Genomic DNA, 22,681 nt, shown 5'->3' with positions numbered 1-22,681 from the left:
ATATGTTGCAAGACAAGTTTTAACAGCTTGCAAGATTAAACTGGACGATCGCCAAGTCTGACAAATTGCTAAGTAATAGAGCAAGAGGGGAAGTGCAGTAACCAAACAGATATAGACTGCTTGTTCTATATGTCGATATTAGGCACCGTTGTCGTTCTATTCATCTGCTATTCGTTATCGTCTATTACGTTTCTTATTCGAATGAGGGCTTAACATGGGCGATTAATTGGTACTTTGTCCTACTATCGTAAATTTCCAAGTTACGACGTGAAGCATGAGTTCAATTAGCTTGCCTATCAAACACGTGACCATTGCATACGCTAACAAGTAATCCGTGTTGCATAACACCTAACCTGTCATGATCACTGGAACCGACAAAAGGACGTATAAAGGACATCATTCGACGCGTACACCACAGAGTAGTCCAATGGCGACTAATGTCGCCATTGAACTACTCTGTGGTGTCTAATATAGACAATGGAAGAGTTCAAGGATGACGAGTTATTTCTGATTGTTACTCGTTTTCGGGGCTCGACCTCGACGTGCTGTTCACGTGTAAAGTTCTTCCCCGGCCTATGTTATCTGGTAGTTTGCCAGCTGTGTGGCGGTGTGATGCCCCGGCACCATTTGCATACGCTGCTATACCATGGATAACTGCATTGGCCTCTTTTGGGTAGAGCTTCTTCCATGTACAATAATTTTCCTTGAAGTTAAAAGAACACGACGGGTCGGAGAGAGCGAATAGGCCACACGCCGCATGTCGTCAGCCTAAGTGGTGAGCTACGACGAAAACTAATTGCACACGCCAGGAAATGATACCAGCTGTGCAAAAGAAACTGTCAACACTCGTTTTTTTTTTTTTTTTAACCATGCATCAGGCTTCGTCAGTGGCTCGCTTTCAATGTTCACCAGTGAACCCATTTTTATGCACCGTGCGCATACGTATATATATATGCATGAGAAGCATTTCCCATTCCAGCTAGTACTTATCAGTTTTTCAAAGGACTGATAATAAAGATTAGCCTTAAATAATATTTGTCATATATGGATGTCGCTGTTAAACAGGTACGCTTCATGGAGAACAACGCTAGCAAGGCACATTTTATGTGCGTCGTACCGTGTGAGATCGAGGTCTCCTAATCATAACCCATTGCACCAGCCCGTACTGGCCTCGAATATTTAGCATGTAGTTCATCGTTATCTTCAGTCACGTATGAATTGTGCACATTGATTATAGATGCAGACATTTACAAGGAATATCAAAGAATCGGGAGGAGCAGCATGTGTCAAACGATTATCTTAATGGAATACTGTTCTGTTCGATTCGTCTGCGTCGTAGCTTCTAATCGATTCTTCATCGCGAGAAAGCCGCCTCTGGTGAAGCCGTTATTGGTGGCTATAGGACGCGTGTTTTTCTGGCTAAACCGTAATAGAAGCTGAGGGAGAAACGTAAAATGAAAAGGGAGTTTTGAGTAAAAGGCAAGAGCTGCTTCATTTCCTCTATCGTTCGCGCTTTATAGAGTGACCTGACTTAGATGCAGCTCCTCGATGAACAGAAAAAAACCATGATGACAATATCAGCTCAGCTACGATCCAAATACTTAGGCTTGCAGCTGTATAAAAAGCCTGAATGTGATTTTTTTTTTTAACAATAATCAAGCTAATATATCCGTGCATTATAGAATCACCGTCGCCCGCAAAGGTGAACATAGAAATACCGTCCAATTTGCTCGTTCTGTTTATATCTGTACACTGAATGGCCGTTAAAATGTAGCGTTAGCAGATGTAGTGGACCTTGTCGGGTCCATCGAATAGAACAAAGCGAAATTAACGACGAGGGCAAACGAGCATGTGCAGTACGCGGTCTAAAGTTAGCCCGTACAAAATACGCTCCCATAAATAATTGCAAATAGACATTGAGTCGTTAGGCAAAGCATATGATACTGGTAACGAACTTATCGCTCCCACTGATTTTTAAAACGCTGGAACTTTTAGATGAACCAAAGGAAGTGTGCAGTTTAGTAGAACAACTGTGCTAATATTTGGGAAGGGAAAATATGTCTCGTGTAGTCCTTGTTAGTTGCCATAAAGCAGTGGTGACGATCACCGAACGGTTGTTGTGGATTTCGCTATAAATTTTTCTAAAAGGAGCTATAGCGGTTACGCTCGATGGAAACTCTTCCAAACCGAGCTAATCAGCCCTAAAGGAATACACAATTTATTCCTAAGGAAAGCAGAGCGGACGAAAAGAATAAATCGTATACCTTCTTGATCGCATGCTTTTCTCCAGTGGTCCTAGTCAAAATAGGGCAGAAGTTGAACGGATCACGTATCACTTCAATCGTAAAATCATAGGCACAAAATGCTTTCAAACTTCACTTCATCCATTAATGGTTTCTTGGCGCCATCTCCACCCCGAAGTGATATCAACTTCCTCTCTTTAACAGTTAAAGCCTATGGCTATATACACCGCGCTGGAAATTTACCTTACCGTGCAATGAAGTCACTCAACGCCCGTCAAGATCATTTTCGTCGGGAGCCACCGCTCCGTCAGAAATTCGTCGCAGTGCTGTTGCACAATCTGAGCGATAACAATACTTTTAAATGATCACGTTAAGAACATATATTATGTAACATTTACATATATATTTATTTAGATATATAAATAGGCACAGGCACAATGAAGAGTTCAAGGCGACACAATACACCGTTGTATATATTGTAGGTCTAAATTTATTTTTCATATCGAATATATCAACAGCGTAACTGTCGGTTACGGGAAATGATCTAATGCCAAGATGACGATTTCTAGTTCCCTTTCATTTAACTATCCCGTTAGATGAAAAAAAAATTTTAATATAGCAATAAATATTGTTCTCTGTTACTGCACGTGACTCTCGTGTATAGATAAAGATAATGCTAACGTTCATTTTTTTAATATTGATTAAAAAATGTCGAAAAATACTGACATTCTTGGATAAAACTCGTTGCCTTTTAATTGTGCAATATCAGGGGATGTTGAGAAATTCACTTGGAATTTTCCGCGATGTTAGCCAAATTCGTTGCCGTATGAGTGAGGTGAATCATGGCCAAAAACTTGTATCATAAATAATACTTTGTGGCAAACTTCAAATAAACAAACCTGATAAGTTTTTTCATATATATATATATATATATCGAAAGAACTGCGGATTATAGCCGTAGAAAGAATTCCATGATGAATATACTTGGAAAAGTTATAGCCAGCATTAGCTAAAGCTACCGATAATCCACCTTAAAGAGAATGTGAGGATGCATTTCGCTTCAAATCAAGAGATATATCGTATGAAATTGACTTCGAGCTTCTCTCCGTAAAGACAAGAAAGTGTCAAGGTTTTAAAAACAGTAGCGTTTAGAAAAAAAATCAAGGATCAATTTGAGAAACTGCACCAGTGCATATTGCTGAATTATGACTTTACACCTTTTTCCGTAGACCTCATCGTTATAAAAATGAATTGGAAAAGTTGCTTTACAAACACCCCCTGTATAAGGTGTATTCAGAAGCGTAAACGATAGAACCTTCACTTTCTACTGTTGTTAGCCAGATGTATCAAGCCGAAAATATTTTTTTTTTTATAAAATAACGCCTACCATAAAATACTGAATTAATATAGGCATTATAGGTGCAGCAAACAGTCTGCTACCTGGGATACAGCCAATATATCTGGGAACTGCTAAAAGGAAATGTAATCACCTCTGATAGACAAGAATCGGTAGTCCCTATTGGATTCATATTGCATGATATGCACGTGCTAAGCACAAACCATGCTCGTTCCTTTAGCTTGGTATTTATCAAAGCATGTAACCAATATACTATAATGCAGCCTACATAATCTCGTGCGGCGGCTTTAACTAACAAAAGTGGATTTTTTTTTCCTAGAATAAATATCACATAGATTCGAATACGTGAATAAGTGAGCTCCAGGCAAAATTGATGGCAAATTTTCATATATAAGACGGTTCACTCACAAAACGACCATTGTTGCCTTTGTTATGGTCGTGTATGGTAATATCAGAATATATAAACTACCCAGCTTCACAGTTTTTCTCTAGATATACCACCAGCTCGTGCTTTTACTGCTCTTTATAATAAAACGTTATAAAAACGTTAACGAACGTACAACGATGTGCTACGTTGATCCACGTCACATTACCACTTGAGACATTGTTCCCTATCAGTTAACAATAACCAAATCAACACATCGTATTTTGGCCCTTTCTCTGTTCATTTTTCAACACTATCCTTCTATTGCTTTATCTTTGTACATCTTCTGCGACCTGCGCAGAACCCGCATAATATGATGCATTTACGCTTGAGCGCAAAGCAAAGGAGCCACAGAAAAATGTGGCATAGTAAAGGGACCCTAGATAGTCGCGCTTCTCCAACTCTACCCTTACCTCGATCCCGGATTTCTCTGCTCGTTTATTCAGCTCTCGCCTTCATTAATGTTTTCGATTTTCAGTGGCTCCTACAACTGGGCATAGCAGGAACCATGCTCAGCACATGGCAGAACAACTTGCGCTAGCCAGTAGAGGTCGATTAAGGTACTGCGTGATGCAGGGATAGTGCCGTCAGCTAAAAGATGACTCACAAATGGCCTCACGCGTACTATTGAACACACGCGTACTGCCATGCACGAGTGAAGGACAAAAGACAAAAACGTCCCCTTACTTTATGGTCTTCGGGGAGTACGGGGGAGGCGGCGGTGACCTATCGCTGTTTCTATTCCGCTGCAATGTACCAGCGCTCATGCGCAGAACTGATTACATTTCCCCAATCAATTTAGCAAGTTTTTCCAGAGTTGGCCCACTTAAATTGTGCTTCATTTTCTTGCAACTAGAGCTTTGCTTCCTATTGCCGTCGTCGGCCGGCCACGAACCTCATTCTTAATTACATAAGGGCGTGTATCAAATTCTCAATAAACGTGAAGGCTATCATTCGCGACTGTTAAGCTGCATTATAAGATCCAATTTAAGCGACAGACTGTACAGTGCAATCTGCAAGGCCTCTGCAAGATTGGAGCACATGGCAGATGAACAGCGAAATATGGAAACAATTTCCTTGTTTTGAGACACAGGATACGGGTTCACTTTATACTGTTATCTACTACTACAGGTGTGCATTCCTTTTCTTCTATGCTTAGCGTTATCTCCTGCTGTCACGCTAAACGGTATCGTCTGAACATCCGCTACATCACAAAGCGCCTCTGCGATCGCTCATTGAATAGGAGTCTTCTCTACGTTGGAATTATACGAGACCATGAAATAGATGCAAAGTTAAATACGGCAATATGTGATGTACTGTCAAAACTAAAGTTAATTAACTAGTAACGTATTTTGGAAATTCCGGAAATGATTTCATTAAACAACCTTACATATGCACCTAGCCATTATATATATATATGTGATAGGTTCCACCTATTATAAGGCATCTATATATGTGAAAGCTTTATGCAAAAATATCTAGGTATGTAAACATAATTAGGCTTGATATTAAAATCTGTTATCCTTTGGTAACAGAATATGGCTCTTACTAGAAAAGTTCCAGAAGTTCTTGCATGCCATGCACTGTCAACAACAGACGTAGCGGTGAACTTCAATCACACTATAAATTTGAAGGACTAAGTTCCCAGTTAAACAGAACGTCGATCAAGGTACTATAAGTATAAGCCTATGTTTGCTATAAGTAAAAGTGGCTGTTGACTTAAATTTTACTGGGTCTTTTTACCCCCTTGTCCAAATATTTTTTGGATTTATTAATTCCGTAATCTATGGTGTAATATCTACCGCAATACCGAAGTATCTAAAGAGTCAGTCACACATAAATTTGTGGAGCTTTCGGTTTTACCCCTGAGAGTGCATGAAAATGTTGCCTTGTTGGCTGTCACCGAGCATAAAACGAAGTGTGTCTACCCCCTGGTCTCAAGCCTACGCCACTTCACAAGATGGTGAGTATATTAAGCAAACATGTTACACAGTTGATTTAAGTTCAGAGTTCTGAGCTCGTGCGTTGGACGGCCCAAGGCGTAACATGTTAGGACAGACCCGTCAAATTTAAGTTTTTCTCCCAGCATAAAAAACTTCGTCTGCTTCTTGTCGGGATACGACGAGAAAAAACCTACTTCCAACCTTGTAGCGAGGGTGAGGGTAGATACCCCCGGCTCAGAGGAGAAAACGCATGGATGTATATCTGTACTGCTTTGCCTGTCAAATGGAAGCTTCGCTTTCTCTGGGTAACACACACAGCTGTTCTCCAAGTACAAGCAAAGCCGACAACATGTGTCTCCAACATAATTAGTAGTCAAGTTCTCTCTTTTTGATGATATGAACCTAATAGAGGTGCATGTTTGCCTAGAATATCTAAAAATTCTGACACAACTTACGAGCTAGGTATGATTTAGTGGCTCATAGTGGTCATTTCTCTCCATCGACTTCGCGATCTACTGCGCACGCCTGTATTCTTTAGCTACGAACTTCCGTAATGTCGGCGAAACTTCTGGTGATACAACTTGTTCTGTAATGGATCAACAGGTAAGTACCCTGTTGTGCAAGTGTGGACGGAATGTCGAAAACGTAATTTTACCAACTGCTTTATGCATCGTTAGCAGTGTCTAGGTGCTATAGACGAATCAATCCCCAGAGTGAAAATATAGAAACCGATTAGGTAGTTAGTGATAAGCTTCCATATGTAAATAAAACACCGGCCATAGTGCAATAGCCGCTTTTATTTTATTATGCGAGGACATCAGGTTAAGCCAATGATTAGTATATTCCGTACAGTCGAAGCTTCGGTTTGACAATGCGGGACGCGGTTATTACCTTGGTTGTTGCATATCTTGCAAGTTTTATTATATTGACTAAAAACAATGATAAGACCTGATCTGGACGTTTGGATGGAGACGTGCTCGCCCTCGATTTAGAGATAGCCCTAATCTAACTTTACCTGACTTGTGCCGATTGATTGTCTTCTTCGTAGCTCAGTTACTCAAAATTGTCTTCATTTTGTCTCCACTTCTATTCCAGCTAAAGCATGTAAAGCTCACCCGTACTGCGTTGAGAAAGGCTCACTATGGACACTGCTGTAATTGAAGAGGGCGTTTTTGCGGTTGGTAGAATAGTCTCTGCCAACTCAGGCGCATCTGTGGCCTCTCAATCGAACGCGCATGTGGTCGCTTCGTCGTCTACTGGGGTCGCATGCTATGAAGAATCTCGATCAGTAAATTTCGATAAGCGCTGTCCTGACCATCGACTTCCTGAAAGCCATCACGACGTGTCAAAACCGTGTAGTTCAAAGTACAAGGAGGCTACGTGCCACATCTGTAGCTTTGAGTCTGCCTCGAGTCAAGCAGCTACCAACCACATTCGAACCCACGATAAGAGGCTCGATCTTTGTCGTATTTGTGAATTGCCACAAATCTCCGAAGGTACACTACAGCTACATCTTTACAAGCACATTGGTGTACGGCCATTTCTTTGCAAGTTATGCGGCCGTAGGCTTCGCACGAAATACAGCTTCGAAAAACACCACGAGCTGCATAATCGCAGCACTAGATATTTTGCCTGCAATGCCTGTGGTGACTGGTTTTCATCGAAGACGAAATTAACGCTCCACGAACGAAAGACTCATGCGGTGCGGGAATGGAAGTGTCGATTCTGCGAAAAAATGTTCTTCAAGCAAACCGCTTTAGAACAACATGAAAATCTACACACACTGAGCAACCTGCTTAGATGTCCACATTGTCCGAAGCGATTTTCGGCCTCACAAAGCTTAAAGAATCACATCAAAGGTAGACATGGACTTATCTCAGGCGACACCGGCTGAGGTCAATGAGGAACAGTTTACTATTGTAGTGTAGTTATGCAAAAAAAAAAGTAATTCAACAATAACGTGGCCAATCTCTCAGTGAGTTCGTGATTTGCTGCTGTTTCTGCCTGAACAAAATGTTTCACAGCATAAACATTTCATGATGTGTTTGATGACGTGCATAAAAGAATTATTTTGCTACAGAAAGACAAAATTGCGACTGGGCAGTAATTATAATTATAAAAATAAAAAAGGTATAACTAACATAATAATAATTCAACCTAATCATATTTTATTAAACTTTTCATTAAATAAGTATAATTTCTTATTACTGGACTAATAGTTCCATCGGCTTGAACGTAACGTGTTTATTTACGGTGGTCACTTGAAGGCTGGTGACTGAATCTAAACTACTGCATTGACCATGCAACACTTCAAGGACCACATGAACACTCAATTGCGGTCGTATATATGTTCCCACACATTAACTTCAAGTAGCTATATCTTATACTTAAACCGTTTATACTACATGCATTGTCATTTGCGATGCGGACACAACTTGTTAACAACTTAATGAAAGTGAAATCTTAATTCGATAATGGCACTACGTGCAAATTTTACGTCTAGTTAGCTTCACCGCCACAGCGGTGAAGGTAACTAGACGTAAATGAGCCTATATATAAACTGAACAAAGCAAATCCGTTCAACAGTTGTCCAACGATATGGCCAAATAAAATTAAAAAGGCACTGCTGTGTTTTGTGAAGTATGACTGTATTCTCTTCTGAGGAAGAGTTGATAAATACGTTACTCGTTTACCCAGCGAGCAATAGATGCAATCCATGAATTGAACACACAAGGTGTATTTCTTCTCGGATTTCGACTGTATCGTGTAAAACAATCGTGTCTCTCTCTGAGAGATCTCCTCGAACGATCATCTTTATACTGTAGCCCGGTCCGTCTTCAACACGCTTCAAAGACCTCCTAAGACCACTCCTCACGTTCGAGTGAATAATTTACCCCACTCGCCGATTCGTTGATTCTATTAAATTCGTCCGGGAAAACGATTTTCAGCAATCTAAACATGAAACGCAACTTATGGGTCATTTTGTTTATCTGGTTCAAAAATACATCCACGTCTGACACTCGATCCATAATAGCGATTATTCTTAGTGATCCTTAAGGGTTATAGCGTTTGACACTGAATATGGCTTACTGCTTCGAAATAAAAGAGTGATTATCCTCACTTTTGATAAAGCGGAACTTTACTTCGACTTACCTGCGTATCCCACGTTTGAAACCACATTTTTGGGCAAAGACTTTTATATGCTTTTTTAAAGTACTCACAGGACTGTACTGGTTCGCCGCGTAGGTTCTTAGCCTGCAATAACACGCGACGCTATGACTGTGTAAGGTCCGAATGCAATATTTTTAATTGTTGAAAGGGGACGTAAGGCTTTATAGAAATGATTCCTATTGGCATCGAGTATGCCTTTTTTTGTCCCATTTGTCGGGAGCATTTGAACCATCATCTAATTATAGATATTTTAAGTGTCAAGTTGCGAACCTTAACGCAGCGATGATAGTCGACATAGTTCTGGTAACAGTTTCTTGTTTGGTTTGTGTGCGGAAATCGCGGATCGAACGGCACCACCCATGGGAGCTGGGCTTTAAGCTCTAACAAACAGATGATATTTTAGATTTTAAACCAAAGTACTGCCTGTATCCTCCTACTTGGTCAATATCTGTGTCAGCTGAATAGTAGCAAAGCTAGATTCGTCAAACGTCAGTGGTCAGTCCTCAGCACACTTCAAAATCCAACTATAAAACTGATTCAAAAAAACAAAGAATATCACTGCTTTGTTGGGTAATGGTTTGAGTTAAACGCAACAAGGCCTCAGCTTCGGAAAGGTGCTACACACGAAAGCGGTAATGGGCATCGCTCTGTTTGGACAGGGAAGATTATAAGCAAACTTTGTGCCCGCTGATTTCATGTTTATGCAGATCACTTCATACCTAAGTATAGCGTACAATATATTCTTGAAATCAGATTTTATTATCTGTAGCGCTGTAGAAGACAGTACTCTCTGAAAAATTGAGGTTAGCACACGCGCGCTAGCCTTTTTTTTTCGTTTCATGTTTTATGCCCGGTATTGCCATTAGCTATTCCATCAGACTGCTGGCTCCCAGCACGAACTGAAGTTTGTCTACACCCGGGTTCAAACCCAGACCACAAAGAGTCCATAAGATTGGCAGACATATGTTAGCCACTAAGCTATCAAGGTACCTTAGTTATGCCTAACTAAGGACTGAATAATTTCAAAAACGGAACGCCTGTTGACAGATGGCGCATACTTTCATGAGGCCGCTGAGTACAGATGTGAATCATAGGAAACTGGTCGTGGACCATTAAAACAATGACTACGGTTTTGAGATGGGTGGTCCCGTAAACAACCCGACAAGAGGCCAGGTCAATAACGAAGGAATTGAGTGATGGCAAAGATGTCAGCGATAATGCCCCGATAATAATATCCGTCAGGCCGACTTCGCAGAAGGAAGAACTTATGCGGCGTTCCATGAAGCCAATATGAACAATCGAGCCCCATTAGATAATGCCAGTGAAAAAAGAGCTCAACGTGGCCATGTGACATCATTCCACAAATCTTGAAAAAAATATACAATTCATAAATGCCACCGAAGTAGGCAATTACATAGTGTATTCAATATCGCGAGAAAACGGGATCTAGCGGGGGTGTAAGAGCTCCAAAACTGATGTAAAGATAACGTTTGAAATCACCGAAAATCGCTAGGCTACGATCAGTTACCAGTAATATATTATTGTATGTCTAACAGATTGTTATCTGTTAGACATAATAAATATATAGATATAATGTAAAGTGTTTAATACGCAAGCAGCCTTGGCAAATTAGGCTTTTTAGCCTGAACAGAAAAGCCAATTTCAACTTTATCGTATCCCATATATATAAAAAGCTTTGTTGCCACGATACTTGCTGAGAACATAGTTTTCACTACGATCCAAGTAAGGATTCTTAAGAATAACGATCTTACTAATTAAAGATTTGAAACTGCAGTTGATTCTGAAGTGAGCTCTATGGCACTACTCAAAGACAAACACTAAAAATAAATAAAGAAAAAGCAACAAACGTGCTTTCATTACGTGATCATTCACGTCTGTAGGCGCGATGCGTGGTTTCAGCAATTAAAAGAAATTATTACCTAAACTAGCCCTTGACGTAGACGGGTCATCTTCGCCGGCAGGTTTCTTGAAGCCATTTTGTGTTTTTTGCTTTTCTGACTTGTTCTGAGAATTTATGGTCTCCACGGTTACCATATTTATGCTTCGTTTTTTTGGAAGAAAAATGTTTTATGATCACGAACCTGCCCAGTTTCCTTAAAGCGCTTCCAAAATTTGCAGTAGTTGAAAAAACTGTCCTTTATATTTAGAGTAATTACTTTAAACACCAATATGAGGAGCGCATCGATGGAGAAATGAATCTTACACCTAATAGTTACTTATGCAACGATGTAGAACAAAGAGCCTAATGAATAAACTGTGCGCTAGACGTTTCCGGCTATGATATCGATATCTTATTTAAATAGTAACAAAGTGTGCTGTGTCTCCTTTGTTTTGTATATACGATTTTTTGGTTAATAAATACGATTAGCAAGTATCTCAGTTGTGAATCGCAATGTATCTTCATACGGTGTAAGATGTGCTTAAGTTTTGCGAATCTTTCACCTGGTCATTCTTGTAGCATGCCCTTTCTAAGGCTCCCTTGCCGCAAACCGGGAGCTAGTAAGTGTCAATCGAAGAACTTCTGTGCTCTTCGATTCAATCAGCTGCTCGATGTTACCTCTCGCAGTGCTTCGGCTACGCGTTGCTTTCTGACTATAAAATAAGTCGGATTTTATAATGCGATGGATATTTTAGCCGAGCACTGCTTGTTCACTGCGCATCTAAAACATGCGTCTCAAGTAATGCAAGTTTGACTTATTCGATCGCCACCAGCAGTTCTTTGTGAACGCCATAGCGACTGAAGCGCGATCTCCTTGGAGACTCTTGAAGGTGATTTTAAACACGCACGCATCAACTAAATATTTACCCTTATGAGGAAAGTCTAGTGGAAAAAAGTCTAAGAAGGTTCATATATTGTTTGGAAATGTTGTAGATTCGGTGCGCTTATGCCGTCAACAGGTGTCTACAAGATATCTGTTATAATTCGATATAAACCAGATGCTTCGGTACGATTGATTACTCACCTTTATTTCTTTTAGAATTCGTGTAGATCAGATAGAAATTGATGGAACCTTTGGTAAAGCTAACCTTCCTTCTCTAAATTAGCTTATGGCGTATTTCTAGACATCTTCCACGGAAGAAATTGATTTTTCAAGGCGTTTTCGCAGTTCAGGTATGGATGACCCAAAAAAGTAGATTCTTAAAGGATCTCTCTATTAACTACTTGTGATAATTTATATTAAAACCTTTAATTTTTTTATTTATAAACAATTAATGCTGTGAAAAGCTAAACCTGACTCTTTCAACGAAAAAGTAGTTAAAATACGTAACGTAGCTTATTACTGAAACACTAACGTAGATGAAAAAAAGAAGAATCAATTTATCATATCTAATGCAGAAGGTAGAGAGTGTCGCTTAATCAACAGCCAGAATAAAACTGCAAGTATAAGTAGGCACACGCCATCTATAAGAGTCATAAAAGGAAAATGGCATACTAGGAGAAGAGTGAAAAGTAAATGGAAATACCTTGTTCATTCGGCTATTGTAGAGACAACTTCGTGGCGTTAATTTACTCCTGAATTTGCTCGAATGACTAGCGCATAATATGAGATGAAAACGAGGGATTAATGTCAGTATTTTAACTTACTACATGAACGTGAGTAACATTTAAATTTCGATACCTATAGATACAATGAAAAACATACACCTTCTTAGAGGCACATTTGTTGTATTTTTTGTGTTTTTATTTTAATGTATTTTCCAAATATTTGTGTTTATTTATCTTTTTTTTTTTATAAAAGACAATTTTACTATTATGTAAAGCTGCCTTTCGCACTATAACCTTATCATGAATAATGTATCCGTTCTCGGCTGCAATACGATCGAGGTTTATTACAGCCTTGGCTGTAATAAACCTCGATCTAGAAACCTATCTAGGCTGATAGATTGTTGATTCCGAATTTTCTATTACATGTATTGGTTCAAAGCCACCCGCTTATTGTCCTCAATTCAGTCCGTAACCAAAAGAGAAACTATTTCGATTTCAGTTTGCTTTTGTGATAACAAAAATACATCCTCATTTACTTATTCGATTGCATGCCCATCAATAAGGTCTTACCTACAAGAAAAAATGTAACAAAAAAAAAAAAGCTTATCTGATTTCTAGTTAAAATAATCTGCAGTATACCAGTCATTCATATAAAGTAGTGACGTAATGACCGCGTTTAACTAAATGAAGTTATACATAAAACAGGAAAGGCCAACTGCATTGTCGTTAATGAATCCTCCACTTTTCTATCACGACGTGATCTGTAGGTCGCCGCAGCTACGGGGACATAGTAGAACCGAGCTTCAGCTTTTCATAAACAGACGTACGCCGGTCACGCGTCAAGCGTAAGCGTTTTGATTCGTTGTGGATTCTTGCAACACAGTTTGTGTGGAAAATATTTGTTGGTTTCCACACGAACGCAATCGGTAATAGAGTCGAATACAAGTCGCGTAACGTAGTTTCATGTGCTGACACATACATTTGTGCACTGAGTGAGAGTAAATTATCTTCACGCTCGCCATACTTATTAATCAAGACTTCTTACACCTGAGTAAGGCCTAGCGTTTTAAAAAAAACCTATTTCACAAGGAGAAAGTCGCAACTAATACCCTTGGGGTACTAACGTATCACTCTCATCTGTACCTATGACATTGCTCACTTATTTTCAGTTTTGCTCAGTGCTTCTTTTCGTATTCGATTATTGGTTCCTTTTAGATGTGTAGCTTGAAATGCAAAGAAATTTAATCCTATATTTTAAAATTGTGCTACTTTGTAATTATGCGATAGTTGCTGACATCCTTCCTGAGATGCAATCAAGTTGGGTACATGTAAAGATAGCACTTTAGGTTAAAGCCTATCGACCCAGTTTTTACTTAGGTCAAAATTTTTAAATAAGTCAAAAATTCGGTGCCGCATAATTTAAGCGACGTGCAAAAATGAAGAGGTGTATACGCTTGCTTATTTAAGCTTCCATGTTATAATAATGATCTATTCTTGCATGGAATTCTAACTTGCAATAAAATTTGGATAATTTTACGATTAGCGCAGACGGTCACGTTAGTGTGTATACGTAGGTAAGCCAGCAGGACGGTATCCTAAAGCAAATGTGAAATTGCAAAACTTAGTGTCGGTTCTGTGATCTAGTGCAGGTTTTATTCACTACAACTCCGTGTATCCTCGTTCGTCGACACGTCGTACTGCTGAAGTGTATTGTTGATTATTAGAAGAAGAAGAAGAAGAGGTTGATAAACCCCGCATTACGCTACCAGTATCAGTAAACAGAGAGCTTCTTTTTTGCCTGACAACGCTCGAACTCACACAGCAAGAATCACAATGGCAAAAATCCTATCTTGCAATTCATACTAAACAAACCTACTGTATCAGAAGCTTGACATGCTATGTCAAAGATAAAGCTGGCTAATTTGTTTCTAGTTGTGTGTATGACCGTGCTGGTGTTAAACATAAAACACCGAACAAAAGTAAAAAATGTTCGAAACTGTTCAAATGTAAAGCGAGAAAGTAGAACACAAACGAAGTGTTCAGTGCCTGTTTTACTTAATTAAACATCTCGTGGCGTTGGGCAACGGCACATCCTTAATATAATGGCTTGGAGGCGCTAAATCTTTGCCCGTAAATCTACTTCACCACTTTTTTACAACGTATATTCTATTTCATCATGCATTAGAATTGCTTAGGTTTGCGTTTTTGGAAATCTTTTAGGATCTCGTAGTTCAATATTCACCGCTCCACAGTGCCGCATGCCACCTGAATGATAGCAAGGCATTTACCTCAAATAAGACGTTTGATGTGTACGTGGTAGCAACGTCTTAAAATACACAAGTTCATTTCACTTTATTTCTTCACACTGCTGTCTGCAATCTGGGCACATTACATATGGGGAAATCGAGACGTTCGCTCGAACTCTATGCGGTACAACCCCGCGCGAACGAAATTTTGTGAGCAATTTCGTTTCAAATATAAAATATCAATTTTTAACAGTAAAACTAATATCGATGTCTGATAATTCCATGGAAAAACTAATATATTTATTGAGCTCGGGCATCCCCTCAAGGATTGACCTCAAGTTTTGATAACAATCTTTTTGTAGAATTTTAAGCAGGTGCGGAGACGTCGATAATGGTCTCCGGAAAGCGTCTCATAGGAGAGCACGTTTTGTTCCCATACGTCATTGCATGCAACAAGTCATCATATACGGGTATGATGTAGAGATAAGAGCCCAGTCGTCTACATATCACTCCAAAACAAGTTAGGTCAAAGAATACCGGAACATTCAGGCGGAAAAAATAGAAATTTCTTTCTTTGTCTACTAGCCAAGTAGATTCTTCACCACGATGATATATCTACTCACAATAGAGAACTGTATGATTCAATTTAATACACAGTAAATGTTCAACCTAATAAGAGAACTACGCTTTTTATTTCTGTTGAAACACATTGCACACATGCACAGTGTTAAATTTTGCCATAATAAACGCTAATTTGTACAGAACGGCTTACGTACTTCTTTATCAATAAGCAGTGAAAACACATAATTTTGCTCTCATTACTAACCGCAGTGTTCCGCCTACGGATATAATTCGCATCTATTCCAACTTCGTAGAATTTTTAGTTGGCGCGAACTTAACGTTTAAGTGGGTTTTAGATTTCAGATGTCGGTCTGCCACGCTGTCTGATATTTCTGTTGTAGCAGACTTCTGATAATTTGATTTTCATCGACCCAGTCGTGATTTGCCTTAGCAAAAATCTGTAATGGCTCATTTACTTCGGCTGTGTTTAGTGACACATGTGTCTATGTACGTACTTCCCAACGTGACTGAACGATATATTTTATTTTGTGTATGGAATCGACGAAAAGAAACGTTCGACCAAAGGCTTCAACTAATAGCTAAGAAGTTATGAGCAAAATACCGCTAACACTACAGCATGTGCATCAGGACACTCCATTCTCTTTAGCGTCTGCTTTGAATACATTCATATGCGAGTACTTGTTTGGCGTTCAAAACGAACTTCCGAAGCATCGTAAAATTGTAAGTCTGAAAGTGCAAATACCAGCCGTTTCTAATTATCATTGTAATGTCTTATAATCTAAAACAAGTTCGATCAATCACAGATACCTCTGACATTTTGTCGAGACAATGCCTCACGCGAACTTGTTGAGGTTAGCCAATACATCGTGACACTGTACGTACCCTTCGGACATACTTTTGACGAATATATCGTGGCTGAACAAATTCTAGCCTATAACGAAATCTGATGATTTCAACCAACAACCAAAATGAGCCTTTTTTGTGTCTTTTACCAAAGGTATGATATTTACTGATATAACAATCTTATACAATTATAATATTATTTTTTTCTACGGAAAACTAATCATTGACTGAACAGAGCTGGTTTTAACGCATATTGTATACAAGTATAGCACAACATCGAAAAGTTTGCTACTGAAATGTGCACGTTATATTTGAATAAAACACATTTTTATGGTACCCCAAAAGAACTGAACATATTCTTCAGTATCCAATGCTAGTCTCAAGATAACTAAGCATACAAACGTAGTACTCTAAATCTAGCTAGATCTCAAACCAAGCTCACATCGAATAAAATTGATGAGTTCAGATAGCATTGAATGGTAAATAATTTTCCAGTATCATGTGGGTCTAGATATAACGCCTACTTGTTGAGTTTATTAGAATGTGTCTCAAAACTGAATTTGATTTCGTTAAAATAGTTTACTGTTTTCGGTTAGCTCTTTAGTATTTGTTTGGGCTACCACTTTGATAGGGCGGCGTTACTCTTTTATTTGATAAAAGATTCAGCTGAAGTTCCTACATTTGTATGATTCTCGCGATCCGGCCTCTGTTTTCCAAATCAATGATTTCGTCTATCCCATCAGATGGAGACGACTAATCTTTTGCAACTAGTCCCAATGCCATGTTTTTTGATTAATTTTTCCTTAATAGATTTCTCGATTATTGGGACGAATCTTAAGGTTCCAGTAACAATTCCAAACGAAGCACTGAGGCGTAATGTCGTTGAAAGTTTTCTGTATCTTTGGGTTTTCAAAAAAGAAAGTAGCCTTATTTTCAATGCAATTTTAGCCAATACAAGACGGCGACTTCACAGAGTTGTCCCAAGTCAGACAGATATATTTATACTAACATCAGATAAATCAATGAAGTTCGATTGGCTATTGGTGGCGAGATGCTTGATGCTGTACTAAGGACCTTCTTCATTGATGCAGCTCTCACCCAGCACAAGGCAGATATTATTTCTCTCAGTGTGGCAGCATAATCGGTCTCATTCGACAAAGCGGCACACGTTCTAGCAGCACACTTCATTCTCATTCCACACGAGTGGAATCGTATTAAAAGCACGTCATTTTACCAGTTTATTACAAGTGAGATTAATGTTCTCTAGAAGAAAACTCCTTTGCCGACAGGCTATTGATCATTACACAGACCTTCGAATGGAGCAAGTTGTTTGGTAATGAATCAAAAACTTAAATTTTTGACCATTTAGATTAGATTTGCTATCTTTGTCATAAAATCCTTAACTCATTAAGGACTGTCGGGAGACTAACAGTCGAACAAGCAAGCACCGAAATCCCTGATTGCGTAACTTCCACTGAGATTGGAAGAGCAAAAAGTGACGGTAATTCTATCATTACGTTATCCTTGGGTGGAAGCGAAGATTGTGATATAGCTGGAATCCTTAACGATGAAGTCGTCACAGTGCATCGGTAAGCGCATGACGAAGTGATCCGGAATAGAAACTGCCATTGCTTCTAAATCTGTTTTCATACACCTGAAATATCTAGAAAATTATACCACACATTGAAGGGAAGTTGCCTTCTATACAAAAACAAATAAAGAGATAGGTAGTTTTCGCAGCATTTCATGTGCCGGAATGGCTATCTTTAAAAGAAAGGCTTTCATCCAAATTAATAGAAGTATATACCTAATCGAATCTGGGCAGCGGCTTCACGTCACAGAAATAAACCAGTCCTTGGCTAAAAAAGTGTTCATTCCTTTGTATCAAAACAGCGTTAGAAAACCAAATATATCGCTGCCTGGGCTATACAGCAACCACTAAAAATGGAAAAAATGGCTTTGTATAGGTTTTCTTTTGGACAGCTTCTTGGCTTGCTCTCAGATGCCAGACTGCTTGTGCTATCCACTAACAGAGGGGTTATTGCCCTAAATTATAAACACGAAAATCTGTGCAATTATGGCAAATACCTGTTGCACGGACTAAATGCTACGAAACAGTGCTACGAAGTTTATCGGTAACCGCTGGCTGGATTAGGGGAGTTTCCTTTTTCAGTCGAACAACCTTATTTTGTTTGGTTCTTTTGCAAAGATACATAAGTCAGGTTATCGATACACCACAAATACACGGTAGATGACGTTTAATCATGCACGATAATTTTTGTAAGATTCGTAGTTCCTAGGGCTTGGTGCTTTGTTTTTTTCTTTACTGTCTATTTATGCCACTGCAACGGTCGCAATGCATACATGCATAGATATGACTTAAAAAGTTCAAGAAATCTCTAGAAGTTCTTGCAGAAATAGGCAATTTAAAATAACTCACAGCGGAATTTTTGTAAAACACCTCCCACGTAGCGATACTATGAAAAATCGCGCTTTTTTGTTGTTCGATGTATCTTCAAAATATATAAAATGTCGCGTTAGCTTTTCTGTAATGTATCGTTAAAACTGTAATATGTCACTTTAGCTAGAATATTACATAACCATAAGAGCCCATCGGACACACAATTCAAGTCAGCTAAACTACAATAAAATGCAATGACGGCTTTATTTAAGAGATTCACGAAATAAAGATACGGAAGCAACACATACACGTACTGGTATACAACTTGTTGCATCGTCTATCGAAAGCAAATCGATGTTGGGGCTTAATGTTTTCGAGATCGACAAATGATCGGTCTCATAGCCGAGTAAAGCGAAAGCGCCCTGTTTACCGATTTTCCCAAGAGATTCTACGCACAAGACAATGACAATGACGTTAATCCACTAGGACCACTTGAAGAAGGAATAAACAAAACGATGCTGTTTGATGTGGCTTTTGAACACAGAAATGGTATTCTGAAAGCTCTTAAACGTCACATGCTTGAAAAAACAAACAAAAAACGGTGAAGCCTTGTTCTGCAAGCCTATACCAACGGTTAGCTAATGTCTTTAATAACCGGATGAACTTGTAGTCCAGCACCCTTTGCACCCTGATACTTCGAGTGGCAATGTAAGACGAAATGCAGCTTCCCAAGTACTACTGTTTTTTATTATTGTGTTCGATGAGTTTAACTTTTTGATACTGTTTTATCTGCGTTCTATTTTTAAAGGACTATAATGGATTGATAGTATATAAAGTGGAGCACTCGAAATATAAGTAGAGTTACCTAAAACATTTAAGAAAATTGAAAGGGGCATGTGGGTGATCATAATGACGTCAGGTTCCCTGCGACAAAGGGAACTCAAAAGTTTCCTATGATACTATTTAAAAATTTAAAGGCATATAACTCAAACACCTAGCTTTCTTTCCTTAGATGCTTTTAGACAACTAAAATTAGACAACGATTTCCAGAATTATTTTTTCACTTGCAAAGTTTTAATATGCTTGTACCTGAACTCTAATGACTGTCTCAGATTTTGTTGACAACACATTTCATCGTTAACCCTTCTAGCTAATAGTTAAAATGATGATATTCTTGTCCCAAAAACGATCTCACTGGGCCACTAATCCTTTTCATTTTTTTGAGAACTGGGGAGCGCATTTTAAAACAAACAATTTTGGTAGTAATCGGTAGTAACGGATTCGTCGTCACCAATGAGTTGAAAAATTCACTGCTAAGACTGCATCAATTTATTCTTCGAAGACCGATTGAAGAAAATATGTACAGTGCTTTCCAGTTGTTTTTCTACCACAATAGACAACGTACTGTGTTAATTCTGAAAATTCAGTTGAAGTTGTCTGGCTCAAAACAGGCCGCACTCATAGGTAAAAGGCATTAGTTAATTTTCCAAATCTTAACTGGCCAAGATGCTAAAGGAAGCCAACACAAAATGCAATTTTACATGATTACTTGCTCATTCCAGTAGGATTGTTTTCTACATGATAAATAACTAGGTAATTGAAAGCACAGCTTATGATTTTCGGCACATTAGTCAACACGCAAGGCTTTGTCACACTTGATAGGCACATAACACTAAATACGACATCGCAGAAAAGATGAGAATACCAAATATATCTCTGATGCCCAATTAACTTTACCGCATAAACACCTAACTTCTTACGCTAGTAAAATGATAGACAACACACACATTTCGTCAAGCCGACGCCACTGAGCTCCCTGCGGAACTCTACCCTTTATTAGCCACACGTTATATTTGCTTTTAATGCGCTGGCTGTTGGTTTAGACGAGGGGCTCCCTGAATTCAAGGACGACTTCTTTGCCGGTCAGTCTCTTGTAGACTGCTGAAAACGTGTCAGTCTTCTGTTCCATGTTGGTCTGCTGAGACTTCTCAAGATGGACCTTGAACAGTCGGGTACCGTTCATACGGTAACGTATACGCTTGCCGATGATCTCAGCCGGATAAACGATGTCTTCGAGGATCGCGTCGTGCACATGGGTCAGAGTGCGCGACATTGGTCGCTTTTGCTTCGGTTGCCTTTTACACTTGCGCGAAGGCTTCGGAAGGATCGTACGGCGCGCTAGGAAGATCACGGTTTTGCCGTTGAACTTCTTTTCCAGCTCCCTGCAGTGAAATGGATAAGACAGAAATCACGTCACAACCGAAATGCGTATGACGAATTAGGCTAAGCTGGATGATCTTAATAATGTTATTTCTAAAAAATCTCCTGAGGTCAATCAAATGGTTTGTCGTTATGCTACTAACTAGACATATAGTTATAAGCGCAAAAAGGAAAAACTTAGTTGCAATTTAAATGAGAAATATTTTAATCGAAGCAGATTCTCGTCGGATTCTTCTATTAAGCTAATGACTCACATAAAAACAGTAGATTTAACAACGTCCCACTAATTCCACGATTTAAGGACTCGATTAGAAATACTTTCATTATTACTAGGAATATATTAGCTCCTTTTCTAAATCTCAATAGCATTGTCATGTCCTTGGCAGATAAGGCCCGTTGCGGAACAAGATTGGTCGTCGTTTCGATCTATTGGTTACCATCAGTTGTTGCTTCGACAGTGACACCGATAGTGTTATTAGTTTTTTTTAGTATTTTATTAGTGCTCTGTATAACCGTTGAATTGGTCTGTACCATGCGTTACTCACCGTACGAGACGGGTATGAATCCTATGGTACTGTTTGAGCTGGGCGTAGGGCACGTAGATTAAAACAGCTTTCTTGTCAACAAGCTCCATCTCCTTAGCGGACACAAAGTAGAGCTCCTTAAGGTTGCCACGAAGCTCGGAGTGGACCTCGAGTTCCAGGAGCGTTTTGGCCACCTGCTCCTCAAAGTCATCCGGCTTTTCGCCGCCCGGCTTGATGCACTTCGATCCTGCCGTTGACATCTGCAAGAACAAACTGAATTACGAGTGTACGTACAAGACATAGTAAGCACTAAGAAGCAAGGAATATTCCGGTCTTGTTGATATAGACACAATCACCACAGAAGTGTTCAGTTCATTTGATATTGTACGCGATTACCGTGAGTACGGTCTATTTCAACGGTCCCGCGGAATATGATAATATTATTCAATAGAGTATCATAATGTGAGACAAAGCCACTTCAGAGATCTCACGTGTATGACTCTTTTAAGCAGTTTTGTTTCCTACTACTTTCCGTTTGAAGAAGCTCTGCCTAAAGCATGTCAGACAGACTGCATTAGATGGAGCTTCATGGCTAGTAGAATCTAAAGAGTTTGGAGCTAAGAAACGACTGCGCAACACAAATGAACCTTTTTTAATGAAGCCACTCGGGAAAGACAATACAACTGCAGGCACTTCTTCAATTCAGAAGGGCGATATTGTTCTTCACGTGTGACACAAGGTTCCTATGAGCCCTTCGTCTACGATACGTCCGTAGTATAACATTTAATCCGAGGAAATCACATACTTTAACACATGGCTGGTATTGAAATTACATCCAATAACACAGGTCAATTAATGAGCTTTAAGTTGTGTTTAATTTTGTTGCATGTAAAAGGCCATTGCGTTGAAAACTTGGAAATTCTATTACTCGCTTCACCACGATCGGCCGTACCTTTCCACAGAGACCGGAAAAAGGACGCGAGACAATATGTGAAACCGGAAGACAGCTTCGAAGGCGCTCAGCTTCAAAAATAGTGCCACGCCGTGCTCATCAAAATTCGACTTTTTGCTTGTAAAGACTAAGCTACTGTACATGTCAATTTATTTATCGAATCTATACAATAAAATTAGAGATTTATTGTTTGTTTAGAAAAAAATCCATAGCGCTCTTAAAGTTGTTTAGTAAATATTGTTCAGCGACTACTACAAAAGCACCACA

General features: G+C 39.2%; 2 protein-coding genes across 4 annotated transcripts; both read right to left on the bottom strand.

Annotated features, from left to right (window-relative positions):
- Window positions 1-8,745: 8,745 nt before the first annotated feature.
- On the bottom strand, window positions 8,746-11,206 carry LOC111245669 (cytochrome c oxidase subunit 6B2-like). Of its 2 annotated transcripts, none has more exons than XM_022794315.2 (4): window positions 11,079-11,206; window positions 9,409-9,518; window positions 9,121-9,222; window positions 8,746-8,883 (listed from the first exon to the last, which is right to left on the bottom strand). In XM_022794315.2, exons 1-4 carry the CDS (start codon window positions 11,191-11,193, stop codon window positions 8,839-8,841), a joined length of 372 nt encoding a protein of 123 aa, XP_022650050.1. In that variant the 5' UTR covers window positions 11,194-11,206; the 3' UTR covers window positions 8,746-8,838. The 2 variants fall into 2 exon arrangements, with proteins under 2 accessions (XP_022650050.1, XP_022650051.1); XM_022794316.2 differs by having other exon boundaries at window positions 8,783-8,919.
- A 9,300-nt stretch (window positions 11,207-20,506) lies between these two features.
- On the bottom strand, window positions 20,507-22,408 carry RpS7 (ribosomal protein S7). Of its 2 annotated transcripts, none has more exons than XM_022791578.1 (3): window positions 22,110-22,408; window positions 21,484-21,735; window positions 20,507-20,940 (listed from the first exon to the last, which is right to left on the bottom strand). In XM_022791578.1, the coding sequence occupies exons 2-3, from the start codon at window positions 21,720-21,722 to the stop codon at window positions 20,598-20,600; spliced, it is 582 nt and encodes a 193-aa protein (XP_022647313.1). In that variant the 5' UTR covers window positions 21,723-21,735; window positions 22,110-22,408; the 3' UTR covers window positions 20,507-20,597. The 2 variants fall into 2 exon arrangements, with proteins under 2 accessions (XP_022647313.1, XP_022647312.1); XM_022791577.1 differs by having other exon boundaries at window positions 21,484-21,722.
- Between the last annotated feature and the right edge of the window lie 273 nt (window positions 22,409-22,681).

This window comes from Varroa destructor, unplaced genomic scaffold, assembly GCF_002443255.2.
Source record: "Varroa destructor unplaced genomic scaffold, Vdes_3.0 BEIS01000002.1, whole genome shotgun sequence".
Classification (NCBI taxonomy): Eukaryota; Metazoa; Arthropoda; class Arachnida; order Mesostigmata; family Varroidae; genus Varroa; species Varroa destructor.
This window is presented reverse-complemented; position numbering and strand designations above follow the sequence as displayed.